Genomic DNA, 14,467 nt, shown 5'->3' on the forward strand with positions numbered 1-14,467 from the left:
ACTGTACAGCCATGTTCTGATAACTCCTGCGATATAGCTGGAACCAATTGTATTGGCTTTGCCATTCCATTGGATTATTTCAGAAATATGGAAAGGGGGGATCTGCTGCTTGGGTCTATCCTCCATACTAATCTACCCAGGCCTCATGCTCTAGAGAGGTTACAGCTTTGAATATAGCATTTAGGAACTCTTTCCCGAACATGACACCAATAATGGGTTGCAGCTGGTACAGGCCACTCTATAGAGTGGTAGTAAAAACAAAGATGTAAAAACATGGGTGCATGCCCCCTTGTGAGATTTGGCTTCTGCACATGAGCAGAAAGCTAAATCTTACGCGAGGACACTCACATATGGGAGATTTCACCAATTTTGGGTGTTTTTTTAATTCCATGCATGCGCGGAAGCAAAGAAATCACCCAAAATTGGTGAAATCTCTCACGCATGAGATTTGGCTTTTGTGCATGCGCCAAATCTGTGATGCCAAATCTCATGCGAGGATGCTTGTGTGTGCCTGCCAAACACATGTGTGCCTGCGCAGGTCTCTGGGAGTGCACCAGTAGCACCATAGATGAGGAACTCCCACCTACATGATACCATAGTCTTTCAAGTGAAGAATGCCAATTCTGAAACCATATGAATGGTAGCATCACAGAAAATATAAAAACAATCCAGATGTTAGAGTCTAAGAAGAACAATCTGCCATGTAGGACAGTTTACTTGGGCTCTTAATTAGCCTTGGCAAGTTGGCATGGCTCACACTAAACTGTCATAACAATGTGTCCTCTCAGCTCACAGGACTCATGAATTTTATGGATTCAGCTTAGCAAATTCCTTCTATTCTCATTTAAAATTGAAATTGAATTGTGTGTGTGTTTTTATGCTCACCAATTGCTTTATTTCTTCAACTTTTCCTTCTGCAACAGCATCAGGTTTTATAATGACAACCACACATTTTTCCTCCTCTAAAAGAAAAACAATAATTAATTTAGGAAGCTGTATAACCAGGTATGGACTGCTGCCCGGATGGGGGGGGGACAGTGGGGTAGCCAAAATGGATCTCCACCCCAAAGCTCCCAATTTGCACTGAAAGATGTTAAAAGAAAATACAAGGCATCCTGCATAAGCCATGCCCACAGTGTGGTAGTAAAAAATTTGGTAGCCCTTCACTGTGTATAACCATTCTAAAAGAACAAATAATACAAGCGCTTAATGCTTATTTGCTATTCTAAAAAGAATATCATTGAACTATTTGTATCTGAGACCAATTTGTTTGTAGTTATTTTTCAAGTTTCTGAGTTTAGGGGTGTGTTATGGAAATAAAATAATTTAAATTCTTTGGCACTGTAGTTGAACCTGGGACTATAATTGTAAGTTGTGGTGGTTAAGTGAGTTGCACATGACTGCACCTAATTTTATGAATATTTTACGGCAGTCATTAAACAAATGTTGCTGTTGTGAAGCAAAAACAATGGTCATATAACTGCAATATGTTGCAAATGGATGTAAATGCAAACTGGTTGCCAAACATCCCCAATGAAATCACATGTATGCAAGGGGGTGGGGGGGAGGGCATCAGAACTGTAAATAGGTCTGGGCAGGTCTTTTGTAAATTTAAATAGATGCTAAGTGACCTGTATCCATTTCTGTTACGTGTCATGAAGTGTATATGTACAACTGAAGTGCTGACTCCAATGTTTTTCAACCTTTTTTCTTCAGGGGAACCCTTTGGTGTCATCAGATTTCTGGCGGAACCTGTACCATGTACCGATACTGTTTATGTCCCTTCAAAGTGAGCCTTGAACATTAAGGAGGGAATTTAATTAAAAGATAATGTATATAACTGGATGACAACATTAGAAAAAAAAACTTTTTTGATGATTGATATTAGTTACTAACAAAATACCGCATTTTATTCATGGAAAATTAGATGGTACACTTTATTGTTTGAATGTATGTTGAGAGAAAAATAAAACTTTCTTCCTTCCTTCCTTCCCTCCTTCCTTCCTTCCTCTCCACTTTTTCCCTCCCTCTATTTCCCTTTTCTTTCTTTCTCTCCGCTTCTCTCTCTCTCTTTTCCCCCTCTCTCATTCTCTCCCTTCAGGTCTCTCTCATTTCTGTGTACCTCTCCCTCTCCCCCTTCTCTCTCATTTGCCTCTATTTTCTCTCCCTTATTCTTTCTCTCCACCCTTTTCTCATTTCTTTCTCTTTCTCCCTTTCTCTCTCCCATTCCCTCCCCCTCTCCTTCCCCCCTTTACCTCTTTACCTCATGCAGCCAGTAGCGGTGTGTAAAGGGGGGGGAGTGCAGATATCACTCTGGTCCCTTCACCCCAGGGATGGTGGGTGGGGGTTCCCTGCACCTCTTGTTTCCTGGGTTGCGCCCCCGCCAAAAAGAAAGAGCAAATGGAGGATCGGCAGGGTTGGGTGTGGTCCGGAGAGCCATTGCAGCCAAGGTGCAAGGGGCTCTGACCCACGGGGGTTTCTCTCCACCCGACAGCTTGGCAGCTGTCGGGCGGGGAGAAACAATGTTCTGGGAGGAGGAGGAGGCGGCAAAAGCGGAGTAAGGCAGAGGGGGCAGCAAGGGCTGCTGCTGCTCCTAGTTGTTGTTTTTTTCTCATTAAGTCGTGGAACCCCTGGCTGGCCTTTGCAGAACCCTTGGGTTCCACAGACCCCCGGTTGAAAAACACTAGCTTACTCTATATGAAAAAGTTGCTTTTTGATCCATATCCTAACCTACTGCTTGTACCATAAACATGTATGTAACTGATAACTTATATCAAGAATCATGGTTTCCACACCAAAATCCTGCGGTCAGAGGTGGGCAGCTGCCAGCTTGGACCGTTTCTCCCAGACTGGTGGTTTCGATTCTGTGCAGTTCAAAGAACCAGCAAAATGGCCTCGATCCACCTGTTTTAGGGGCCTTTTTTGCTTGGGTTTGGGGGCATTTTCAGGCCATTTCCCAGGCCATTTTTCCAGCCAAAATCAGCCTGAAAACAGGCCTAACCCTAACTTCAAAAATGGCTTGAATATGCCCCCCAAATGACCCCAAAGCCAGGCTATTTGCAGGCCATTTCCAGGCAACTTGGGGGGGGGGGGGGGTCAGGCTGTTTTTCAGTTCACAAATGGCCTCAAAACAGCCTGAAAAGGACCCCAAAAGCTGGTTGTGAGAGAAAGAGAAGCTGAGTGAGCTGGACCCAGACGTGTCCTAGGTCCTCTCATCCCAGAAGTAGCAATCTCACACACTTCCTCTCTCTCCTAGCCCACTTCTTAGCATGGGATAGCCCAGCAATGGAGATGGAAAGAGAGAAGAGGATGGCATTTCTGTGTGCTCCCACTTCTGTGTGACCTTTGCTCTCAATGCTAGCAGCTGTTGCTGCCCCCTTCTCCCTCCCCATCTCTGCTGTTGGATTATTTTGTGTGAAGAAGGGGGCTATCAGAGATGGCAGGCTGCTGCTTCTGGGCTCAGAGGACCAGAAATATCTGGGTGCAGCTTACCCAGCTTCTCTTCCTTTTGCAGCCAGCTTTCCCAGTCTAGCTTGACAAAGTCTCCCTCCCCCTCACTCTCTCTCTTACACAGAAATACAAATGCACTAGTGCACACGTGCATGCTCACACAAACGCACACGCACACACATGCACACACACACAAACAGGTTGGATCTTTCTTTCTCCCAACCCCCCACCAGAGACCTCTGGATTCTCTTCCCAACTTTGCCTGTCCCGTACAGGTACCATCCACACAAGGGATGTAGAGTTGGCCACACCCACTCAGTCACATGATCCACCCAGCCATGTCCCCTCTCAGCAAGTCATTAGAACAGAGAATTAGTTGTTAAAAAATTTGGAGCCCACCAATGCTTGGGGATCTTGTACTGTTAGAAGAAATGTCCATCTGGATTCTGTTCCAAGTGGGGAGAAAGACACTGGAAACATGAAGGCTGATTGGAAAGATGATTTAATGGTGAAGCAGAACCACCAAGCACGTGTGATTCTGGGTAGCTGACCACCTGGTTTGATGAGCAGCATTCCAGCATGTGGATTTTTATGCAGTTTGTTCTACAGTGTTTTGTAATTTGTTTTGTGTATTTTGTTATTTAATTTTAATTAGCTTGTCTCACTTGCAATGAGTTGGGTTTTTTAATCTTGTTTAACAAATGTAATTAATCCTAGATGCTGGCTTCTTTAGGATTTTAATCCCATCTTGAATGGCTTACCAGATCTGCATTTCTAAAAGCTGGTCATTAATTTCGACTTGAGGCAGAGAGCTGAGGCTCTGAGTTTCTCTCTTTAGCAACATGTTTCTCTTTTAGGGAAAATATAACATTCTTCCTTTTTAATATTTCCTAAAATATTTCATTCTTCTAAGAGGGGTGGGTGCTAACTTTCTTCAGTATTGATTGCTCCAGTTACATTCACAATAAATAACATCATAGAACAAATGTATGAAGGAAGACTGAATGGATGATGAAGAAAATCAAGAAAGTCTGGATTAGGTTTGAAATCAGGAGTTTCGTAGTACCTTTTTTTAATTAACAAATGTTATTTAAAAGCCCTTACTATTAACAAATTAATAAATTTTGTTTATGGGAAAGCATGCCACATATGAAGAATAAAGTACAAAAAGTAATGTATAAATGCATGGATATGTTATAAGTAAAGAGGCTTTGCAAGGATAGAAAGGTTTGGAGAGCTTTTAGAAATTACTATATAAACTGATTTTACACAAATTTCCCTTTCTCCTGCCTTTAATTTCTTTTTTATAGCATTATTTATTATTATTATTATTATTATTATTATTATTATTATTATTATTTATTAGATTTGTATGCTGCCCCTCTCCGTAGACTCGGGGCGGCATTATAGCATTTAGACTTATGTACCACTTCACGGTGCTTTACAGCCCTCTCTAAGTGGTTTACAGAGAGTAAGCATATTGCCCCCAACAATCTGGGTACCTCATTTTACCAACCTTGGAAGGATGGAAGGCTAAGTAACCTTGAAGCTCCTGAGATTCGATCTGCCAAACTGCTGGCAGGTGGTGATCAGCAGAAGTAGCTTGCAGTATTGCACTCTAACCACTGTACCACGGAGGCTCTTTTTTATTTTTATTATTACTTTGCAGTATTTTACTGAATATTGTCTGCTCTAAAGATATAATGATGGGCCTGTATACATACATGTAAGTAAAAAATAAGTATAATACTTTCCAAAGTAACTTGTCTTCTTCCTAATTCTCTAAAACATTGGAAATTAACTTCTTTGGGGGAGACAATATTTAGCATTTACTTTATTGATTAGCTCTTGGGCCATATCAAAGTGCAAAGTTTCAGAAATAATTTATTACTACAATTTGATGAAAGTAATTTAAAATGGAATTAGATAAAATACAATTTAAAATAAAATTGGAATAAAATACTGTCCAAAATGATATTGGAATAGAATACAATGATTTAAGATAAAGTTAAAATGTGATAAAATTATATATTGTTGTCACCCCTGCAATCTACCCCAATCAGTCCCACATATGCAGTTCTCAGCTGAATCATTTTGGTACCTGTCTCTCACCCACTTATACAGGCAACAATCAAATAGGTCTTCTACTTCTGCTGCTCCACGTATGCAGAGATAGGATATAGAATGGAATCACCCATATCTGACCATTGTGTTGAGTTGTTCAAATCTAGCTCATGTAAATATCTCCCTAAGATATTTTTAGCAGTTCTAACTTCAAATTACTGTCTGTTTGAAAAGTACATTTGTATTTGCTCAGCCACTTCAAGTTAGCCATCTTACTAAGGTAAAGTGACCAGATTTTAACACTGGTAAAGAGGGACACCATTGACCAGGAGTGGGGTGAGGGTGTCTTGATTAAAAATGTGGTCTATATGGAGCAAAAAAAAAAATCTTTCTTTTTTTCTCTCTCTCTCCCTCCCTCCCTTTCTCTCTATTTCTCTCTCCCTCCCTCTTTCTTTCTCTCTTCTTTCATTCCTTTCTCTTTTTTCTCTCTCTTTCTCTTCCTCCCTCCCTCTCTCTTTCCTTTTTTCTCTCTCTTCCTTCCTTCCTCCTTTTTCTCTCTCTTTCTCTCTCTCCCCCTTCCTCTCTCCCTCTCTTTCTCTCTCTCTCCCTCCTTCCCTCCCCCTCTCTCTTTTTCTCTCTTCCTCCCTCCCTTTCTCTCTCTCTCCCTCCCTCCCTCCCTTTCTCTCTTTCTTTCTCTCTTCCTTTCTTCCTCTCTCTTTCTCTCTCTTCCTTCCTCCCTCTTTCTCTATTTCTTCCATCCCTCTCACTCTCTTTCTTTCTCTCTTCCTCCCTTTCTCTCTCTTTCCCTCCCTCCCCAGATGCCATGCTTTAACAGTAGGCTGCACTACTGAAAGTGTAATCCCCTGGGAGGCATGGAGGAACTTTGCTCGAGAATAGCATCCTGAGTGTAGACTCTCTCCTGTTGAGACACAGAGTGGAGGAGGCGGGGAGGGGTATGATGGACTGACCCCCCTACACACACATCTCACACCCTCCCCTTTGCCCTTGAGAATCCCCTGTCTCAGCACAGCATTTCCCAGGAGGCGGCAGGGCGGGGGCGGGAAGGAGAGATCTGACCTCAAAGGCAGTCGCTTCTGAGTCGAGCGCTGCCAGGACTAAGGCAGCAAGTGCAAAGGCCTGGTTGTACTTCTCCAAAGTGCCCACCAGCTCCTGTTTCTCCCACAAGGCATCCCCTGTACAGCCTTTACATTATATGAAGTTAGAGGTTTGGCCCTGACAGGCAGTCCCTCTTCTGCAATCTCTCTCTTGCTCATCCCTCCCATTTCCCTATTGCTGCTAACTGTGTGAGGCCAAAACCTCTAACTTCACATAATGACTTTGATCCTGACAGGTGCGCTCTGTTCTTGGCTGGGAACCATTTTTCCAGCAAGGCGCCCAGCACCACGTTCATGCAGAGGTCAGCAGGGGTTTGGCCGGCCATGTTGGAGGCCATGGGAGTGGCACAAGCAGAGACGGGACACCAGATGGCACATTGGACACACTGGACACCGACACCTATCTGGGCACTGCTCTAATGGAGGAGATGCAGGCAAAAAGGGCAGCTCCGGAGGGCGGTAGCAAGCAGGGTATCCCAGTGGGTCAGCTGCCTCCAGGGTGCTTCTGCCACTCCCTGGACCCTGCCAGGGAGGCAGCTACAGCTTCTTTTCCTGGATGAGAAGGACAAAACTCTTGGTCAGCTCGGCAACTCCTCGGGACGCAAGCGGGCCAGTCTGGCAGTGACATTGTACGAGTCCAATGCTTTGGCCATGCACCCTACTCTGTGCGCTGCAACCCTTCTTCATCACTTCCAAGTTTTTTCCTGGCACCAGCAAATAGAATCTGCCAGGGAAAAATTTGGAAGCTACAAAAAAGGAAGCTCAGCTTCTGCGCTGCCCAAAATCCGCCGATGCGGAGGTCCAGCAATTTCCAGTTGGTGCCTTCTTTCAAAAAATCAGGACTTTTTAAAAATGCTGCAGGACGCGGGTCAAATTGCTAAAAAGTGGGACTGTCCCACCGAAAGTGGGACATCTGGTCACCTTATACTAAGGATAGCCATGTCATTTTGTGTTTCTATATCCTTAATTCTTTGAGCAGCTCTTTTTTCAAATCATTCTCCTGTTGCACAAGAGACAGGAAGGCTTTCAAAGCTTCTTACAAAATTTGTTACTTTAGGGATCCAGGAGATTTATGACGGTGATAATTTGTCTACCATCAGTTTCCATTTCATTGACTTTGTGCCAGTAGTTATGTACTAATTTTTGGATAGTGCATGAATTATATGCATTCCTGTTGTATCCTTGTAAATAGTTGGTTCCGTGTGGAAACGCTGTCTAAGCGGGAAACAGGAAGTCGCGTCTGATTGGCTCAGACGCGGGCTGCTCTCTTTTGGCGGGAGCAGCAAATGTATAAAAAGAGTGGTTTCTCCCCAGGTTGGGCAGACGGTATTCCGCTGATTGTCACTTACCTATAAGAGCTGAATAAAGGAACCATCTTTACCTAGCCTAGTCTCTGGACTTTTCACTGGCGACGACGGACGGAAGAACCACGCGTGCAAGATGGACAACCTTCAAATCGGCCGGGCTCCTGAGTTCTTCGATCCGGAGAAATCTTCCTGGGACGCCTACATAGCCAAGTTCGAGATCTTCCTCGAAGCCGCGGGAATAAGGGACGCTGACGCCGAACGAAAGCGGGCAATCTTCCTGAACTACTGCGGCCCAGAAATATTCGATCTCGCCTAGACTCTCACCGATCCGCTCCCAGCCAAATCCGTCGCTTGGGACATCCTGCAAACCAAGCTCGCGAGCCATTTCAAGCCTACGAAACCAGCCGTCGTTTTCCGGCACCAGTTTTCAAGAATGGCCCAGCTCGAATCCGAATCCATTAATCAGTTCGCGACGCGTCTTCGAACGGTGCTTTCAAAATGCAAGTTTGATAGCCCGGAAGCTCGCCTCACTGATGCCTTAATTTTCGGCATGAGAAATGCCATGGTGCGGAACAAACTCCTCACCGAAGACGAGCCGTCTCTCCAGGCAGTAATCAAGCTGGCACAAACCGCAGAGGTCGCCGACGCTGCTGCCAAAGAGCTGAAGGAGCACGACAAGCGAGAAGTCATCACCAAGATCGACTCCATGTTTTCCCGCGCTGAGGCCCCAGACGACCTCAGCCCACCAGCCCTCAACAAGGACAGCTGTTTCCTGCTGCAACAGGACCAACCGAGACAACCCAGATACCCTCGCCCCGTCGCCCCCTGCGCCGGCTGCCAAGGAAACCATCCGCGCCAACGCTGCCCCTTCCGGGACGCCATTTGCCGCCGCTGCAACCGACGCGGCCATATCGCCGAAGCCTGCAGAGCACCTTTGCCTGAGGAATCTTTCTCCACTCCTCGTCCTCTTCGTTTCCAGAATCAAACACCTCAACCGCGCGAAAACCGGTTTCCCCGGTTTTTCGGCCGCAAGAACTACTCAACCGCTAACCGCGACTACTCAAGAGGTAACAATCAATTTTCCGTGAATAGCACGGCAACAAAAAATGGGGGCAAGATTGTAATCTCACTGCTCTTAAACAACAAGCCATGCTCTATGGAACTTGATATGGGGTCTAAATACACCATTATGCCGTTGGAAAAGCTTATAATGTACATGCCTAGCCTCTCAAAGTCTGACCTTTTACAAACCTCATTGGTAATTAGAGATTTTCCAGGGGGAATAATACCTGTTCTAGGCCAAGTGAATGTACCTATTATGTTTAAGACTGTTAAATGTACCCTTCCTATGATTGTTGTTACAGGGGCTAGACACTCTCTCCTGGGTTTGGCTTGGATGGAACCATTGGGAATTGAAATTTCTGGTATCTGTACTGTTAACTCTGATAGCATGCCTAACTTCTTACAGGAATTCCCAGAAGTGTTTAGCCCCACCTTGGGATCGTATAAAGGGCCCCCTATCTCCTTTTCTATTGACCCCAAGGTCCCTCCTGTCCGGCTCAAACCTCGCAGGGTACCCCTTCCGCTCCTTCCCAAGCTTGACCTACAGCTAGATAAGCTCATAAGCCAGGGCATTTTAGTTCCTGTAGAGCAGGGGCCATGGGAAACACCCATAGTTACGCCTCTTAAACCAGATGGCTCTTTGAGGGTTTGCGCTGACTATAAGTCTACGCTCAACAAAGCCCTCCAACATCACCCTTACCCCATTCCAGTGGTACAACAGCTCCTTCACTCCCTGGGGGATGGGAAAGTGTTCGCAAAAATCGATTTAGCCCAAGCTTACCAGCAGCTCCCTGTCAATGAACCAACAGCACTCGCACAGACAATTGTCACCCACAGGGGTGCATTTAAATGTACCAGATTACAATTTGGGGTAAGCATAGCTCCCGGGATTTTTTCAAAGCATAATGGAACATTTGTTGTCAGGAATTAAAGGGACCATTCCCTATTTTGATGACATTTTAATTTCAGGAGAAAACCAATCTCAACTCAACGAAAGAATAAGAGAAGTTTTACATAGACTACAAGATAAAGGGTTAAGGATCAAACCTGACAAATGTGTGTGGGGAACCAACAGTGTAGAATTTTTAGGATATAGAATAGATGGGGAAGGCATACACCCCACTACTGAAAAGTTAAAAGCCATCAGGGAAGCCCCAGAGCCACAGAATAGAACAGAATTGCAGGCATTCTTAGGCCTTCTAAACTTTTACTCTGTCTTTTTAAAACAGAAGGCAACAGCAGCAGAGCCGCTACACCGGCTACTTCAGAAAGGAACCCTTTGGACATGGGGGAGAACTGAACACGAAGCCTTTTTACAAATAAAACAGTTGTTAACTTCCGCAAGTGTAGTAGTCCAGTACAGTAGAACCCTGACTTACGAGACTAATTGGTTCCAGAAGGAGGCTCGTAAGTCGGAACGCTCGTATGACGAAACATTGTTTCCCATAGGAAACAATGTAAAGTCAATTAATCCGTGCAACAACAAAAAAAAACCGCTGCCGCCGAACGCGGAAGTTAGCGTTCAGAGACAGCTGCGAAGCGGCGCACGTGTTTTAAAATGTGGCAGCCGGCCTGGGGGGCTCGGGGGAAAGCCCCCGAGCCCCCCAGGCCGGCTGTGACGTTTTAAAACACCCGCGCCGCTTCGCAGCTGTCTGCTGAAGCCGGAACGCTAACTTCCGCGTTCGGCTTCAGCAGACAGCTGCGAAGGGGCACGCGTGTTTTAAAACGTGGCAGCCGGCCTGGGGGGCTCGGGGGAAAGCCCCCGAGCCCCCCAGGCCGGCTGTGACGTTTTAAAACACACGCGCCGCTTCGCAGCTGTCTGCTGAAGCCGGAACGCTAACTTCCGCGTTCGGCTTCAGCAGACAGCTGCGAAGCGGCGCGCATGTTTTAAAACGTGGCAGCCGGCCTGGGGGGCTCAGGGGAAAGCCCCTGAGCCCCCCAGGCCGGCTGTGACGTTTTAAAACAGACGCGCCGCTTCGCAGCTGTCTGCTGAAGCCGAACGCGGAAGTTAGCGTTCCGGCTTCAGGAGACAGCTGCGAAGCGGCGCGCGTGTTTTAAAAGGTTGCAGCCGGCCTGGGGGGCTTGCCAGCACCCCCCCGAGCCCCCCAGGCCGGCTGCAACCTTTTAAAACACGCGGGATACGAGCGCCAAGGAGCTGTCTCCTGAAGCCGAAAGCGGAAGTTAGCATTCGGCTTCAGGAGACAGCTCCTTGGCGCTCGTATCCCGAATGTGAGCTCGGGAGGCGAACAAAAATGTCGCTCCCCTCCCAGCTCTTATCTCGAGTAGCTCGTAAGTAGAGCTGCTCGTATGTCGAGGTTCCACTGTATAGCACGTTACTACCCGTCAGGCTTACGTGCGATGCGTCCCCATATGGCGTAGGAGGGGTTTTGGCACATGTATTGCCAAATAATACAGAGGCCCCAATTGCTTTCTTTTCAAGGACAATGACCAATACAGAGAGAAATTACAGCCAACTAGATAAGGAGGCTCTAGTGTTAGTGGCTGGGGTGAAGAAGTTTCATAATTATCTCTTTGGCAGGAGTTTTGAATTGGTTACTGACCACAAGCCTTTACTAGGCCTCTTAGCCCCCAACAAACCAACTCCCCCATTTATGTCTCCAAGATTAATCAGGTGGGCCTTGTTCCTCTCAGGATACCAGTACGAGCTCATTCACAGAGGGGGTAAAACCATCAACCACGCAGATGGTCTCAGTAGGTGCCCAATGGCAGAGTTAGTAGAGGACCCTGCCCCATCTGCTGATGTTTTAATGATAGAGCTCGAAGATAACCCACTAACTACTGCAAGGGAGGTGGCTGCGCACACGCAGCAAGACCCAATTCTGAAAAAGGTGGTAAACTGTGTACTTAAGGGGTGGCAGAATGACTCTGTAGAATCTGATTTATGTGATTTTAAAACAAAAAGACTGGAATTGTCATATGTTAAAGGTTGCCTGTTGTGGGGTGATAGAGTAATCATTCCTGAAAGTCTAAGGACCAAAGTACTCACAATGTTACATGTGGGCCATCCTGGGATTGTCAGGATGAAGGGCCTAGCTAGGGGGCACTTATGGTGGCCAGGTCTGGATACTGATATTGAAAAGTGGGTAGCCAAGTGTGATCCATGCCAAGAGTCGCGGCCTAACCCCCCCAAAACAACTCCAGCAGAGTGGGAACAACCTGCAGGGCCTTGGTCCAGGGTCCATATTGATTTTGCAGGACCAGTGGGGTCACAATATTTCTTAATAGTGGTAGATGCATTTTCCAAGTGGGTGGAAATCATTGCAATGAATAATATAACTACGAGTGCCACCATTAAGGTTCTGCGCCATTTGTTTGCCACCCATGGCTGTCCTGACATCTTAGTGTCAGACAATGGCCCCCAATTGACAGCCAGGCAATTTGAATTATTTTTAGATAACTTGGGGGTCAGACATGCCCTCATCTCGCCTTACTCGCCCTGGGCTAATGGTTTGGCAGAACGATACGTTCAGGTTGCAAAAGAGGCATTGCGCAGGTCAGGCCCTGGAGATGTACAACAGCATCTGGACCAATTCTTGTTAACACAACATATTACACCAAATTCCCACACACATGTAAGCCCTGCTGAAATACTAATAGGAAGGAAACTGAGATCCCCACTGGATAGGTTACACCCAAGGTTTTGTACTCATAACCCTATGTATGTGAATCCTGAAAGACAAATATATTTGGGTCAAAGTGTTTTTGCAAAGAATATTGATGGGGGTTTGAATTGGATAAAGGGAACAATTGTACAACAAACTGCTCCTAAAACATACATTGTAAAATTGGAGGATGGTTGAATGTGGAAGCGGCACATTGACCATGTATGAAAGCGCATTGAAACCTCCCCTGAGCAAACCGCTAAAACAGACTCTCCCACTGTAATAGACTGTAACGCGCAACCCGCTTTAATGGACATTCAAATGGACTTATCGAGTCAGGAAGGATCCTCCAGCGACGCCGAGCCATCTTCATCCTCAGAGGTCGGTGTTGTGCCTGCCCGATCGACTCAGCGGGCCAGAGCCCAAACCAGGCCCCAGCCGCACTGAGGAAGTGCAGGCGAACCGACCTCCATCGTTGGAAGCGAGGACTCAAATGAACTGCGCAGGTCGGAGCGAGCATCGCGAAGACCAAGCAGATTGGAGGATTTCGTCACGTGGCTTTCTTGAGTGATGTATTCTGACTAAGGAGGGAGGGGTGTTGTATCCTTGTAAATAGTTGGTTCCGTGTGGAAACGCTGTCTAAGCGGGAAACAGGAAGTCGCGTCTGATTGGCTCAGACGCGGGCTGCTCTCTTTTGGCGGGAGCCGCAAATGTATAAAAAGAGCGGTTTCTCCCCAGGTTGGGCAGACGGTATTCCGCTGATTGTCACTTACCTATAAGAGCTGAATAAAGGAACCGTCTTTACCTAGCCTAGTCTCTGGACTTTTCAATTCCCAATTCAGCTCTAATTAGATTTATACCCAAAATACATTTCAAATGCTGGAACTGTGTTTGTTCTAGGATTGTGGTTGAGTATAGACCCCAAACTTCTGCTCCATACAAGAGCATAAGGGTAACATTAGCTTTATATATTTCAATTGATGGGTCTAGGGATCCTGGGTAACTATGATTCTTTAACAAGCAGTAAATTCAAATGAGCTTTTGCTTTAAGTTACTCTTTTTATGATGGCAAGCCCAAGATCCAGTCATGAAAAAAGTTATGCCTAAATATTCAAAGATGTTAAGCTGTTCAATTGGTTCACTGCCTAATTTCCATCTAACTTCCAAACACCATGACTTTTGATTTAGATTTACTAACGATTTGGAAATTATCATGGCAATAAGAGCTGAACCTGCTTTGATAATAAAAATACTGTATATCATCAGCATAGAGTAAGATGTTTTACTTATTTATTGGATTTATATGCCACACTTCTCCGAAGACTCGGAGCAGCTTACAACATATAAGAGAAACAATAGTATACAATAGGCTAAGTCCAATTAATTAAAACTAAGTAAACTAATCTAAAATCCCCAATTATATTAAAAATCAATCATACCCATTCAGACAACAACTGTACATAACATTCATCGGTCAAGGCGCTAAGGTCTAATCGCTCCAAGCCTGGCGGCATAAATGAGTCTTAAGAATCTTGCAGAAGGCAAGGAGAGTGGGAGCAGTGCAAATCTCTGGGGGGAGTTGATTCCAGAGGGCTGCCCCCCCCCATAGAGAAGGCTCTGTCAGTTAAAGGGATGTTAAAGGGATGTCAGTTTACTGCATAGTACTTCTCCGTTTACCATATCAAACGCTGATGTAGGGGTCTATAAAAGCAGCACACAGAGGTCTTCCTTTATAGGCATATTTGGCAATTAGATGGTTCAAGACAAAGCAGTTATCAATAATGTCTAAAACAGAGCTGGGCAAGGTGTGGTCTGCAGGCCACATCCGTCCCGCCCATTGTCTGTA

At 45.7% G+C, this 14,467-nt stretch overlaps 1 protein-coding gene across 1 annotated transcript in view; it reads right to left on the minus strand.

The window, feature by feature from the left end:
- The window catches only part of NME8 (NME/NM23 family member 8), a 245,123-nt gene that overhangs the window by 123,934 nt on the left and 106,722 nt on the right, over positions 1-14,467 (minus strand). Inside the window, exon 7 of the mRNA XM_070728254.1 lies at positions 886-962. Coding sequence (XP_070584355.1) covers positions 886-962 — 77 coding nt within the window. The remainder of the gene's footprint in view (positions 1-885; positions 963-14,467) is intronic.

The sequence above is a fragment of the Erythrolamprus reginae genome, chromosome Z (genome assembly GCF_031021105.1).
Source record: "Erythrolamprus reginae isolate rEryReg1 chromosome Z, rEryReg1.hap1, whole genome shotgun sequence".
In the NCBI taxonomy this organism is placed as follows: Eukaryota; Metazoa; Chordata; class Lepidosauria; order Squamata; family Dipsadidae; genus Erythrolamprus; species Erythrolamprus reginae.